The sequence below is a fragment of the Narcine bancroftii genome, chromosome 4, assembly GCF_036971445.1.
Source record: "Narcine bancroftii isolate sNarBan1 chromosome 4, sNarBan1.hap1, whole genome shotgun sequence".
Classification (NCBI taxonomy): domain Eukaryota; kingdom Metazoa; phylum Chordata; class Chondrichthyes; order Torpediniformes; family Narcinidae; genus Narcine; species Narcine bancroftii.
Window position 1 is genome coordinate 74,698,819 of NC_091472.1, and position 15,131 is coordinate 74,713,949.

The 15,131-nt window shown below is 42.0% G+C and overlaps 1 protein-coding gene across 6 annotated transcripts in view; it reads left to right on the forward strand.

The window, feature by feature from the left end:
* LOC138760692 (synaptojanin-2-like) overlaps positions 1 to 15,131 on the forward strand; it is a 203,460-nt gene that overhangs the window by 67,766 nt on the left and 120,563 nt on the right. For all 6 annotated transcript variants that reach the window (XR_011355814.1, XM_069931634.1, XM_069931636.1 and 3 more), the window contains exons 3-4: positions 5,108 to 5,375; positions 12,745 to 12,970. Coding sequence is in view for 5 of the 6 variants with exons in the window: in XM_069931634.1 (XP_069787735.1) it covers positions 5,108 to 5,375; positions 12,745 to 12,970 (494 nt within the window). In the remaining variant the exon portion in view is untranslated. The remainder of the gene's footprint in view (positions 1 to 5,107; positions 5,376 to 12,744; positions 12,971 to 15,131) is intronic.

A 15,131-nucleotide genomic window follows, 5' to 3' on the forward strand; every position in this document is an offset into this window, starting at 1 on the left:
GGATCCCATTTATTTAACTTTTGAGGAGTGATATATAACCTATGTATCCAATTATATTGTATCATACGTAATCTCGTATTTATTGTATTTCTCATAGTTCCTAAACATAACCTCTCCCATGTTTCCTTTTTTATCTTTATGTTTAGATCTTGTTCCCACTTTTGTTTAGTTTTATCATTTATTTCCTCATTCTCCTTTTCTTGTAATTTGATATACATGTTTGTTATAAATTTTTTAATTATCATTGTGTCTGTAATCAGATATTCAAAATTGCTTCCTTCTGGTAACTTCAGACTACTTCCCAATTTATCCTTTAAATAGGATTTCAATTGGTAATATGCCAGCACTGTATCTTGAGTTATATTATATTTATCCTTCATTTGTTCAAAGGATAATAATTTATTCCCCGAAAAACAATTTTCTATTCTTTTAATCCCTTTTTTCTCCCATTCCCTAAAAGACAGGTTATCTACCGTAAAAGGGATTAGCTGATTTTGCGTCAGTATTAGTTTTGATAATTGGTAGTTTGTTTTATTTCTTTCTACATGAATCTTCCAAATATTAAGCAAATGGTGCAATACTGGAGAATTCCTATATTTTACCAATTTTTCATCCCATTTATATAATATATGTTCGGGTGTCTTCTCCCCTATTTTGTCTAGCTCTAATCTAGTCCAATCTGGCTTTTCTTTTGTTTGGTAAAAATCTGATAGATATCTTAATTGTGCGGCTCTATAGAGGATGGTCTCCCAATAGAATTCTATAAAACATTTAAAGATTTATTAATTCCTCCCCTCCTGGAAGTAATCAACCAGATTGATAAAACACAAAGCTTACCAGATTCGTGCAAAACAGCAATAATTACAGTAATACCAAAGGCAGGGAAAGATCCACTTGCACCAGCATCATATCGACCAATATCTCTACTTAACACAGATTACAAGATAATAGCTAAATTATTAGCAAACAGATTAGCTGATTATGTACCAAAAATAGTAAGTCTAGACCAAACTGGATTCATAAAAAAAAGACGAACAACAGATAATATTTGTAAGTTTATTAACTTAATTCATGCAGTAGAAGGAAATAAAACTCCAACAGTAGCGGTTGCTTTAGACGCAGAGAAGGCCTTCAACAGAGTAGAATGGAATTATTTATTCAAGGTACTACAAAAATTTAGTTTACCAGAGAAATATATTAATTGGATTAAAGCATTATATAAGGGGCCATTGGCAAGAGTGACAGTAAATGGATATGTATCAAAACATTTTAACTTAAGCAGATCAACAAGACAGGGATGCCCACTATCGCCCTTATTGTTCGCGTTAGCCATAGAACCATTTGCAGAACTGATAAGAACAGAAAATAAAATAAAAGGGATAAAAATAAAAGGCAAGGAATACAAAATCAGTTTATTTGCAGATGATGTTATAGTATACCTAATGGAACCAGAAACATCAATAAAAGAATTACATAAGAAATTGAAGGAGTATGGAGAAGTGTCGGGATACAAGATTAATGCAAATAAAAGTGAAGCAATGCCAATGAATAATGCGGATTTCTCAAAATTCAAGAAAGAATCACCGTTTAGATGGCAAATGCAAACAATACGATACCTAGGTATACAAATAAATAAAAACCTCAGCCATCTATATAAACTTAATTATTATCCACTAATGAAAAAAATACAGGAAGATTTAGAGCATTGGAAAGACTTACCATTAACACTAATAGGAAGGATAAACTGTATTAAAATGAACATTTTTCCAAGGATACAATACCTATTTCAGGCACTGCCAATACACTTGACAGAAAAATTCTTTAAGGAGTTAAAGAAAATAATAAGGAAATTTTTATGGAAAGGGGGGAAACCGAGGATAGCACTAGATAAATTAACAGAATGGTATAGACAAGGAGGCTTACAACTGCCAAATTTAAAAAATTATTAAAGAGGAAAGGTTTAAAGCAGAGGTGGCCAAACTTGCTCAACGTAATAGCCACATAGGATAAACTTTAGATGTTTGAGAGCCACAAGACATGAAAAAAAATTACATATTTTTACTTTTACATGCATATTTCATTGCAAAAATATTTATAAATATTAAGCAGTACATATATGTGATAATACTTATTTATGTACATGTTCCTAACCTTTTATCCGGGATTGTTTGGACTGGACACCTATTGTTGTTCAGAATCTTCTAGAATTTGGAATCATTTTGATTTTAGTCCTTTCAACCCTGCTTGCCTGAGTTGCACTGTCATCTCTTCCCCCCCCCCCCTTACCTGCCCAAGTCATGCTACCATCTCTCCCCCCCATTTGCCCAGCCGAGTTGTGCTGTCGCGTCTCCCCCACCGCCTGCTGAGTCAGGCTGCTGTCTTCCCTGCCCAAGTCACTCTACTGTCTCTACTCCCCCTCGCCCACCCGAGTTGCGCTGCCATCTCCCCTCCCCCTTGCCTGCCCAAGTTGCGCTGCTCTTTCTCCCCCCCCCGCCTGCCCGAGTCACACTACCGTGTCTCTCTCTTCCCCCCCCCACCTCCCAGCGCTGTATCAACGCCAGGGGAACAGCCCCCTTCTCGGTGCCCATGCACTGGTACTGGTACAGCAGTTTCAGCTGTGTGGGGGATTATGGGTAGCACCGACAGCCATTGAGCTGCCGCTGCCAGGCCGACTGAAAACACCACAATGGTGGATGGGTGTCAGGATATGGCAATTCAGAGGCAATTACAAAGTAGCGGAACAACATGGGATATTCCAGCGTGAGTTGAGCGAGGGTCATGTTTGACGCCAAACTTTACCTTTGATGAGCAGATGTCATCTACCAAAAAAATGCCAGTTTTTCGAAGTTGTCTGGTTTTCAAAATTCCGGATAAAAGATTAGGCACTTGTATGTAGTTTTGAAAATGCTAATTTATATTGGTTTCAATAACCAAAAAGTACACAAATATTTTCAAAATCCTGACTGATTTTCTGTGGAAATCTCTGCCCAGGAAGCAGTAGAGGCGGCCTCATTAAATATATTTAAGGTACAGCGAATAGATTTTTGCATTGTAGGGGAATTCAGGGTTATGGGGGAGCTAGATACGTGGTCACATCAGCTGTGATATCTCTGAATGCGGGAGAAATTCGATGGGCTGGATGGTCAACTCCTGCTCTTGTTTCTGATGTGTTTTCTTCGGGTACACTGCTGCCACTGGTCTCTGCAGATACCTGGACCATTGCAGCATTCACAGCTGTGTGCATGATGTGGGAAGTGACCTGATGCAATGCTGTCTTGATTGGCAGGGTGAAGTCAGGGGTCCCACAGCTCTGCTCCTCCCCATCCCACCCTCTTCTCCTTTCTTCCCAGTTGCTGGTGGGATGGGGGAGTGGCTGCTGGGAGCAGAGACTGGGGTATGGAGCAACTTAACCTTTGCACTGCCTGGTGCTGTCTCTCCATCCGGTGGGGCAAGGGCTTGCCTGTGGCCACTGACCGAACCTTCACAGCTGCTACCAGCTCTGTCCTGGCTTGGTGCCTGGATAGGTCCTCATTGGGGACCTCTCCAGCCTATCTCTGTCATCTCACTTCCCTCCCTGCCAGAATGCCTTGGACAAACACCCCTTCTCTGGGGAAGGCCATGTCTCATCAGAGCTCTCCTGGCCTAGTCCAGCTTCCCTACCTCTGCAGCTGCAACTTTGTCCGATCCTCCTATCACACGCCCAATGTTGGTGGTGCTCTGCTGTGGTGTGGCCCAGCCTGAGTTTTTTTTTAATTACTGGGGCACCTTTCGCATTTTTTTAAAAAAAATTTTTTATTTTTCACACCATAAATCACATTAGCCATGATATACACTTTTTCTTTTTCACACATATACAGTGACTTTTTCTCCCCACCCCCCCCTCCCTCCTCCCAAGCCACCCCCCCCACCCCCCCCTCTCATCCATTTTAGGTATACAATCTAGGTTGCATTAAACCAGTCAGACAATGTTGTCATTCAACAAAAATACACCAGAAATTCTACTGAGTCCATTCTTTTCTTTCCTTCTCCTTCCATCAACTTAGTTAATGTTTGTGGCCCAGCCTGAGTGAGGAGAACTTGACTCTGACGTGTGCTGCTCACTCCTCTGCTCTGCAGGGGCCGTTCCTCCCGTGCCCATTCCCTTTTCCCTCTCCTTGTCACACAGCCCAGGCTGTGACTGTCCTCGGACTCTTTGGTCTGGCTGTAGGGTTTCGAAGTGTCCCAGGGCTGCGTTGGGAGTGTTGGTATCTCCTCCAGCCAACACATTTCTGCGAGCTGCACATAACTTGTAAAAGAGCTGCATGTGGCTCGTGAGCTGCGGTTTGTCTACCCCTGGTTTAGAGGATGTGAGCCAAACACAGGCCATCAGAGCTAGCTGGAGTCAACAACTTGGATAGGGTGGACAAGTGACTGATGGAAGTGTTTCTCTGCTGTTAAACGCTATGAAGAGCCCTTTCATCCTGTTCTCTCATTAATTAGCTCATGGCCAATCTTATGTTAACCCTGAACCTTATTTTCCATTCTTTGAAATGTTAGCATACTTCGTCTTCCCACAAATGCAGTCTGACCTGCTGTATTTCCAGCATTTTCTTTTTATTTCACATATGCAGCATCTGCAGTTTTTTGTTTTAATAATCTCCATGTTTTTGTTTGATGGCCCTCAACATTAACAAAAATGTTAATTTTCCAAATTGCTGCTGCATTGAGGCAGTGGCCTTTTGATAATCATGTGCTAAGGCACTTGGATACCTTTGCATCACGGAGCTCTGCACACCTCCCACCAAATGAATGCAAAAAACGGACTATTTAGAATTCCTGATGGTTGACGATAGCTCAGTCATCAGGCCAGAAATTTGAAAATATGGATGAGAACTTTGAAATCTAGGCATTGTTTTATCAGGAGCACACAGGTGAATGGGAAAATGGCAACTAGGACTCTTTAAGAAATGGATATTATAACATTTAAAACTCCCCTGATGTTTTCCATCATTGCATTCCTCTTTCTGTCCATCTTTGAAGGACATGATGTTTGTAGAATCCTCTGATTTCTCTTTGCCTTCTTTCCAGTGAAACATTGAGTGTGTAATTCTGTCCTATTAATTTCCAGGTAACCGGAGGGTCTGCTTTTTGGTCATGGTGACAGGGTGTACTTCAGTCGGGAAAATCCGCGACACCGACATTTGTAAGATTACTGCCACAGATTTTGTTCCTCTTCAAGGAGAAACGACAGATGATGAGCGAATCATCTCTTTAAGGAAACTCCTAAATTCTGGTGTGTTTTATTATTCATCTGCTGCTGGTTCAAATTTTGATCTGGATCTTTGTGCTCAGAAGCAGTTTGCAAAGGACCGCGAAGCAGGATGTCGCTTTTTCTGGTAAGCTTACTGTTTTATTTGATTTAGTTGAAATGATCTTCCTCAAATACAGGCTCCCCATTTCTGTGCATAAAAACTCTATGCAATGTGGTCTGAGCTCTGTGGGCGAGTAGGTTCCTTGTCCAAATGGTGAATTGACTGATGTCAACATCAGTCTGGTTGTAGTTCTATCTTTGGATTCGAGGAAATGCATAATTTGGTTAGGATATGTTGTCTAATTGCAGTATCAGTTCTTCCTGACAAGTTGGTACAAATTCCCTTGAGAATCCCAAGGTTTAAATTGGTAGTGACAGGCATATAAGTAATATTCACATTTCATATTGTGTTTACACCAGATAAATCTTGGGACACTGAAAACAGCCTTTCATGTCCCTAAAAGTAAGTTCTGTCATTTAATGCTCTGGATTATGGATGAATGGAGTAGACCATTTAACATTATCCATGTTCACATTGTAGATGTGGATTAATTCAAACGCTTTTCTTGGTCAAGACAGAGAGTGGATCTCTGAAGGGTAAATTTGATCACTCTCGAGTAGTTTGGTAGGTGAGGGTGGGGTTTTGGTCTTCTTAAGGTGTAGCTGACCTGAGACCATTTAGCGTAATGCATGTGGCAAAGCAACTTTATTTCTTGTTCATTAACATGATTGTGGCATCCAGCCAAAACTCGCAACAGTGTTGCGACAGTGCCTGCCACTCATTAAAGCTTCCTGCAGGACTTGAAGCTTCATCTCATTGTGGTTGCTATGAAACTAAAGTTAACCTGGGAGGTGTTGCAAGAGTGACGTTGCACATCTTCTACTACTCTGTAAAAATACACAAAATAAAATTCCCTAGCCATTATTTGTTTAGCTCTGTGATATTAAGTAAGATTGAGTCAGTGTGAGAATAAATAAGATACAGAAAATCAGAGTGTAGAGCTCGTCGAAAGAATCAAAGACTTGTTGATCCAAACCAAGGGTTTTATTAGCAAAAGACAGGAGCTCTTCACAGGTGGCCGACCAATCCGGAATGATCCAACCTGGCTAGGGACACAACCCTTTAAGGCCCAGACAATAGGCGTGGCTTAGCTCTCAGCCAATCCCTGTAAGCGCAGTCTAGATACAGTAACTATATACACTATGTTAATTGGTGATAGATCTGTACTATCACACAGAGATAAAAACAAAAAATGATGGAAGTCTTCAGCAGGTTATCCAGCTTCTATGGAAGGAGAAACAGAATTAATACTTCGGGTCAAATGGCACTGGATCATCTGAATGTGACTTGCCAAGCTGAAGGCATGCATAGTTTGCTTTCATGGTCAAATGGTATGTGTTGCCCTGAACACTGAGCACGTTGAGAGTGATCACTGTGGTTTCAGGTTAAGCACATCTGATCAGTGCAGGTGAATTGGATTTGTGAAATGGAAATCGGCGTGGGATTATGTGGACAACCATTGCGAGTGAAAGGCAAAGACTGAGCTTTTTTGTGAGGCTAGTACAGAAAAGAGATTCCTGCACTGAAATTCGTTGTTGTGGCCTAGTAGTCCGACTAGACTCTTCCAGCCAAACTAATCACAGGTGCTGGCCTTTACCCGCACAATCAGCTCAGAATTGGGAGTTGGAGGAGGCCTTCTGATACTTTCAGTGGCTCTGCCATTGCACAAGATGGTGACTGATCTCAGTGTCATTTTCCTACCCTATCACCACATCATTGATTCTCTCAGTACTCAGAGCTGTGAGCCTCCACAATCCTGCAGGACAGAGAATTCCAAAGGTCTCCACATTTCAGGTGCAAATGCCCCACCCTTATTCTGAGTTTGTTCTCCCAGTTCTAAAGTCCTCAGCCAGGGAAACATGCTCATTGCAAACTCCCTATAACAGCAGCTTTGCTTCTCAATCTCCTAAACTCCAAAAGGATTCCAACCCAAAATGTTAATTGACGAATTCTACCCAGGAATGTTGTCTGATCTGCTGAGTTCCTCTAGCAATTCATTGTCTGCTCAAGATTCCAGTACCTTCAGGTTTTGCTGCTCTGTTGCCCATCTTCAGTTTGCTGTGGTTACTTGCATCTTAATTCTAACCTAGACTGGTCCTGTCAATGCTCCATTTGCTTATGCGTTATCTGAATTCTAACTACAAGAGCTGGAGGCAAAAAACATGGATAAAAAATAATAATGAGAATGCTCTTAAACTGTAAACATGCATTGATATTTAATGGGGAGGGTACTTTATTTATACATTGCTGGGGACTAAGGGGAGCAGTATAATCAGCTTTTGATGTGTGGCGCACATGACAACAGTGTTCACCGGCTCTCTGTACCCTTGGAAGCAATAGCAATATCGTCCTGAGCAATATGAGAAAGTCACCTGGATTTTAAATGGTAAATGAATGTTATTACTTTAATGTAATCTGAAATTGAAGGATGCATGGCAGCACTCTATATGTTCAATTACTAAATTACATACAAGGCACATTGTGTGACCAACAGCCATGGTGTGGGTTACGTTTGACCTTTCTCATTAGGATGCACAGGAATGGTATTTGAATGCGATTTTTATCGAGTTCATGAAAGTAATTGATTATTACACTTTTGTGAATGGAAACTAAAGTTGTTCTAATTCAATAGATTGGTCCTTATTGGACAGATTAAAACCACATCAGGCATTGTGCTAGATTTAATGTGGACATTTTAACATCTGGTTTCTTTTAATATGGTCTCCAGTCAATGGGCAAAACCATTTGAAAGGGGTGCTTCATGGAATGCAAACAATTTAATAGGGTTAAAGGGAGCATAAAGCCTTGCACCACACACTGTGACTTTCATGGAAAGTATTGGTGGCATGAGGTGAGAGATGCCAGATTCCATTCCTCTTGTGTCCCCAAAAGTGGTTTTTCTTGGTGGTTTAGTACACCTTTCTGTGTTACATACCTTGCAAGAGGTAACGAGTGTACATGAAACATCTCTTGTTCCATTAGGCTACAGCCAAAATAGCTACTTCCCTCTGCCAGCTCCAAGAAGTCACTGGCAACATTTGGTGCAGAGTCTGAGAGGAGGAGACTGGATATGGGGCAGGATCCCGGGGAGGAGGAGACTGGAGTTGGGAAGGGTTCTGAAGGTGATTGGGGGTGGGGGGGGAAGAAAGCAACGGGAGTTGGGGCAGGATCCTGGGGGAGGGAGTGGAGGAGACTGGAGTTGGGCAGGGTTCTGGGGGAGGGGGTGGAGGAGACTGGAGTTGGGCAGGGTTCTGGGGGAGGGGGTGGAAGAGACTGGAGTTGGGGCAGGATCCTGGGGGAGGGGGTGGAGGAGTCTGGAGTTGGGCAGGGTCAAAGGAGAAGTAGACTGGACCAGGGTCCTAAAGGAAGAGGAAACTGGAGCAAAGGCAGGGCTTGGAGGTAGAGTTACAAAAGGAGGGGATCATGGAAGGTACATCTCCAGTTGGAATGGGGTTGTTGAAACATGGAAAGTTTGCAAATGTGTTTGCTAAGAATTAATGCACTTGAAATATGTGCTGATCCATGTCAGTTGTACAGAATGCATTGTTATAAAAGGATTGGTCTTTTACCATGTAGAAGTAATTTTCAGAGGGAACTGTGTCACACCATGTTCTGTTCTATATTTAGGCTTGTGCAACCTCTGAATAACTTCCTCAAATTAATCCTGAGTGAACTTGGTATTGACACCAGTATTGCAGACTGCATTTTCCCTCTTCCAATTGGTCAGGAGTATTGGTTTCCATCACTAAATCTAAATACTGAGAATGCCTGCATGACACAGATCAAGGGTAATTTTGCTAATAATTGAACATGTGTATGGTTAGTGATCTCATGTTAGAGCAGTCATTTTCATCCTGCCCTATGGTGGCATCAGAGCTTCCGAACTTAACTATGTGCTTGCAGTATTTCGTTGCTAAATTGTCCAACTTTAACATGTAATACTGAGTGGTGGTCCTGCTGTTTTTTGTTGACCACGGAGAGTCATTGGGCTGTTGTGCTTATTTGAGTTATTTGAAAAATCTTTCTGATAAATTCCACATTCTCACAGTCGAAGACTGGTGGAGGAGAATGGGCTCATGCAACTGGGGGTGGGATAGGGTGGAATTAGGAGAGAGGCAGGTGGGTGATAAGTACAAACAGACAGAGAGGGAAACAGTCACCTTCTTGGATTCCAGCACTGGCAGCTTTTGCCCTGTCTCTTGCTCCCTCTCCCTCCTAGTCCTTGCCTCCACCTGTCTTTTTATTAACCTTTTCTTTATCTACTTTCATCTTAGACCCACCAACTTTGTCTCACAACTCCAGCCCTCCACCTTCCCCACCTGGCTTCACCTGACCATCGTCCCTCCTCAGTCTGTCCACCACCTAACAACCTGTTTTCCCCATCCTCTCCTCTTTATTCTGCCTCTCTTCCCTCTAAACTCTCAGTCCAGATGCAAGGGATCAACCCAAAACGTCAACATAGTCATCTTCTGTTCAGGTACTCAGTCGATCTCTGACTGACCAGCATCTGTGGCCAGTCTGATTTGCCATTAAGTGCCATGGTTACCAGAAGAATAAGGCAATGTTCTTCAGTAACTGGTCTGACCGATCTGCTGTCCCCTTCAGTGAGATCCAACTTCGTGAAGATGCTGGGGATTTGTGGGGCTGAGGTTGCTACAGTAATTTGACCACGTCCACCAGTAATTGGATCTGTAGGCATGGCGCTCCCTCTCAATAAAAGGGAAGAACCTGGTCTTGGTACTCTTGGTACTACAGTATATGGTGTCGGTGTGGCCTAAACCATTTTCCAGTACAGCCCAGCCTGATCCTTTACCCACAACACACGTTGTCACCATGATAACTGTGGTGGAGTAGAGACAGTCACCCACTTCTTTACAGACTTCAGATTCTCTAAGAATGTGAGGAGAAGGATGCAAGATTTCTTGTTATGATTCAACACCAGCAGCAGCGTGGCGAAGGAATCTCTGATTTACGGACTGTTCCCAGGGACAAAGATAAACATCCAGAATTGCTGGAAGACCAGCCACTCAGTGAAAAACACACTTTGGTCTGTCTGAAACCTGTTGGTCTTTCAACTCATGGAGATGTTGGTTATGAAATGCTGCTGACAGGCACATACCAAGTCGCAGGAGTTCATGCTGAGGGATGGACGCACTGAGGCTTGGCATAGCCAACATGACTTTGCAGTGGGGCAGGACCACAACCTAGAGTCTTTCCATTAATGGGCATTAAGGTGCTGAGACTGAGGTGAAAGCCCTCAAACAATAGAGGGGGGAGTAACAACAGGGTGCCACAGTAGTGGCAATGGTGTTAATAGAAATGAATGTACAATGTTCAGTAATGGAAATGTATGGATATGAAACTAAGAGTGGGAAGAGACTTTGAACTGTTTTTGTTTGTGTGTGGTGGTCCGCCACCGCGGAGATCGAGCCAGAACATCGCACGGGGCGCGGAATAGTAAACAGCGGCATAACACACTGTAACACGTCCTTTAACACAGTGAACCGGCATGATTGAAAGCTGGAACAGTACAAGACCAGCAGCCCTAAGATGGTGCTGGCCAAGCTGCCCAGCTAACAGATCAATAACAGGCTGGAGAAGAAGGGTATTCACATGCAAGAATGTTCCCACCCGCTATTGTTATTCATGCGGCTGATGTCAGCCAATCAAACAAACGGCGGGAATTCCAACTGTATAAAAGGAGCCTTTCCAGCTTCAATAAATCTCCGAGCTTAACCTCCCACACTGAGAGAGTGTGTGTGTTTCTTTGTAGCAGTCAGCTACATGTGAATAATTTATTATGTAAAATCTATTTTTGGTAAAAGAATCTGATGGTGGCCACGTACAAGTCACTCGCCAATAGGGGCAAGGGCATACTCAACATGGACCTCACCCTGATGACCATCTTCTTGTGTAGCTGCAGAAGCTTGTGCATGGAACCAAAGTACGATGTGACACCAAGTGCCACTATGTGCTGCCTGTAGCAGGTGTTGTGAAGGATGGGCATGGCCCTGTTCCTGTACAATGTCCCAATCAGCAGGACTTTCCCACATTACTGATCCTTTGTGATGATGATTTTCATGCAAACACCTTTGACCACGTCCATCAGGCAGTGAACATCATGCAGACACTGAGGGATGAGGATTCAATGATTCTGCTCCCTAAACAGGTTGTCCAGGTCATCTGGCAGAATGTGTCATCACCAGAACTCCCAAATAACCACCAGGACTTGGGCTGGCAGGCAGAGAGAGAAGCCCTCCTGGTCAGATCCTTCTTGTACAACGGAGTATCACCCACAATGCACTTCACCCTTGCCACAAATGTGATGGGAAGTAGATCTCCCACCAATTTGCAGAATGTGAATTTATTGAGAGTGGGTGGAGAAGGAGGCAAGATTCCTTGTCTCAGTTCATTCCAAGCAGCAGTGTAACAGAGGATTCTCTGATTTATGGGCTGTTCCCTGGGACACAAGCAGAGGCAGGCATCCAGAGCTGCTAGACAACTCATTGAAAGACGCCCTTTGGTCTACTTGAAACTTGTTAGTCTTCCAACACACCGAAGTGTCGGTGAGGAGATGCTGCCAAATAGCACATTCCAGGTTGCAGGAGTGCATGATCAGGGATACACTGAGACAGGGCGCAGCATTCATAAGGGCTCTGTGGGGAACGATTACAGTTTAGGATCCATCCACTATCAGACATTGAGGGAATGAGATTGGTAGGAAGCCCCTCAAACAATAGGGGGAGGTGGTGTGTGTGTGTGTGTGTGTGTGTGTGTGTGTGTGTGTGTGTGTGTGTGTGTCATGGTGGGGGGCGGGGGTGTGTAACTTCAGATGGCCACATTAGTTTTCTTTTGTGTGAAGATGTTTTTTTGTATTTTATATATTTAATATTTATTGGTTTTGGAGGGGGGAGGGAGGATAGGGGGAGAAAAGGGAAAATGCCATTGTGTATATTTAACGATAAACATTTGTACATATTTTTGTTGATATGGTTCATAGTGCGATAAATGAAAAGTTACAAAAAAAAAGATGGCCACATTAGTGACAATGGTGTAAAATTAATGATTAATTCTGCAAGGTACAGAAACAAAATATCTCTTGAACTCTGAGATTATTAATGTGAAAACACTGCACTGTTTTCCTTTGTGTAAAGAATTTTTATGGTGAATAAAGTTTACTTTTGCTTGACCCCCTGAGTTCTTTTCATTTCACCATTTGCATTTGAAAGTTAGTGATAAAACTGTGCTGAAAGAATTTCCATTTGCTATTGATCATGAGTAAACTACAGTATGGATTTTCGTGTGAAAATGAGAGAAGAAATCAATTGCATTATCAGTTTCAGAAAGCAGCTAACAATTTCCACTTGCTCTTTCCCTTTGTGACTTGCTATAGGAATCGGAGTTTACACTTGCATCTGAAGCAGTACCAGGTAAACTGCTCCGACTGGCTACTTAAAGTGATCTGTGGCGTGGTTGAGATCCGCACAGCTTATGCTACAGAAAAGAAGGCCAAGGCTTGCCTTATCTCACGGCTCAGCTGTGAGCGAGCTGGAACCAGGTTCCTTGTACAAGGAACTGATGATGATGGCCACGTGTCTAACTTGGTTGAAACAGAACAGGTACTTTGTATATAAAGAACATAAATTTTGTATTTGTTTGATGGCATTCAGGCCAACAGATCAATGCTACTGTTGAAGTCTCAATTAAATTCAACTCCAGCATTCTGTGATTGGCCGGGATGCATCTTTGCTGGAGATGCACTGTCTTGAAACTAGGTCTCGATTTGAATTGCATGTTGTGCAGAATGACATTCTGGTCTAATTTTGAAAACTTGCGTTCTACCTGCCCCAGAGAAAAAGGAAGGTGACGAGCACTGTTCCCTCTAACCTGTGCGCATATGTGTTTGTGCCCATGCGTTTGGCTACCAGCACACAAAGGAAATTAATGTGTGCACAAAAAGTTAGTTACCTTAAATAAAATAGTTCAAAATATAGAATAAAATCTTAACTAAATATGTTACTTCATAGAATGCCATCATACTTGTATTATATTAAAACATGGCAATACAGTTTTATTAGCCACGAGAGATAGGCTGTGCCAAAATTATCTTGAAACAATTTCAAGGTTACATTTGCACAAGCATTCAGTGCACAAATACTTTTGTCACAGGAAAAAAATCTGCACAACATAAGATTTTTGTGCACACTGACTTCTAAAAATGAGAAGGAACATTGGTGATGAGAAGCTCTGGTTTGAGCCAAATCTTTTATTGCAGTACAGTAACAATGTGCAAACATGTTAATGCACTGATAAAATCCACATCACGACATCACAAAATCGATGTTTTTTTGGCCTGGTTAACTTGCTGACCTAAGCAGCCTAAGGGAATTGATGGACAATATCTTTTACAGTTTGGATTTAATTGAATGTTTATATTCCTGCTATTCCAAGTCCTGATGTATTTCAATACTCCACAATCATGCAAGGAGGGAAACTGTGGGCAATCCATCAAGTAGGATGAGAGGTGCTGAAGATCCAGCCATTCTACTTCACAGCTTTTTCTACCTTCCTCCCAGAATTAGGCTAGTGTTCCATTTGACCTCACCTTCCATCCTATCAGCCTTTTCATTCAGTGGGTTATCTTCAGATTTTGCTTGCTTTCAAAATGTTATTTATTTGTTTAGGGATGTGGTGTCCACATTAATCATTATCCGAATTGCTCATAAACTGAGGCAGCCATCTTGGTAGTTTAGAGTTCATGTGGAGATCAGAGAAGGTCATGACTCCAGATTTCCCACCCTGGCGAATATCAGAGACCTAGTGGGTTTAATCCCAATTTTGCCATTTTTGCAGTTAACATTACTGAGTCTAGCCTCTTGAGAATTTTTTTTTTAATTTTTTTATTTTTCACACTATAAACCATACTGACCAAAATACATAGAGACATTTTTCTCTTGAATATATACAGTGTCATTTTCTCCCCTTTTCCCCCTCCCTCCCTCACCCCCTTTCCCATTTATTCAAAGTTCAATCTATAAGATACATTAAACCCGCTAAACAATGTCGTCACTTAATAAAAATAAACAAGAAATTTTTGTCTTTTACTTTTATATACTGAGTCAGTTCATTTCGTTGTCTTCTCCTTCTGTCATTTTAGGTGGTGGAGATCCATGGTAGGATTTCTCTATTGTGTTTCATGTATGGCTCCCATATTTGTTCGAATATTGTGATGAATTTGAGGTTTCCTAAATTATTTGAATTTAAATTACCGAGCTGCTGTGATGGATTTCAAACTTATTGGTCATGATCAGTTTCTAATTCATTTACCATTGTGCCACCACACTTTCTAAATGATGTAACTCCCCGACTTCCCCATTTTTTTTCCTTCTGCACTCCTTAAGGCTTGTTTATCTCGCACTTTTCCAGAAAGATCACCAACTTGGAGCATCACCTCTGTCTCGCATTGCACATACTGAGTGATGCTAACCCTGAGGTATCACCTTCGTCTCTCACTGCAGATGCCGAATATGGAGAAATTAATTTTTCTAAAAAGCAAATGAGGTTCACAAATGGCATTTATGTTTGTACATTGAAGGTGGCTGGAAGAAGGTCTCATTTTGTACCAAAATTCAAGGTCCCATCTATGTATGCTTGGGTTTTGAAATCAAGCCACCATTTTCAGTCTCTCACTGGTTTCCAACATTCCCAAATGATGCACAGGAAGTATGTGGAGGTTCTGGATCAGCTGGAGTGCACACTGAGAATAATCAAAGGGATAAA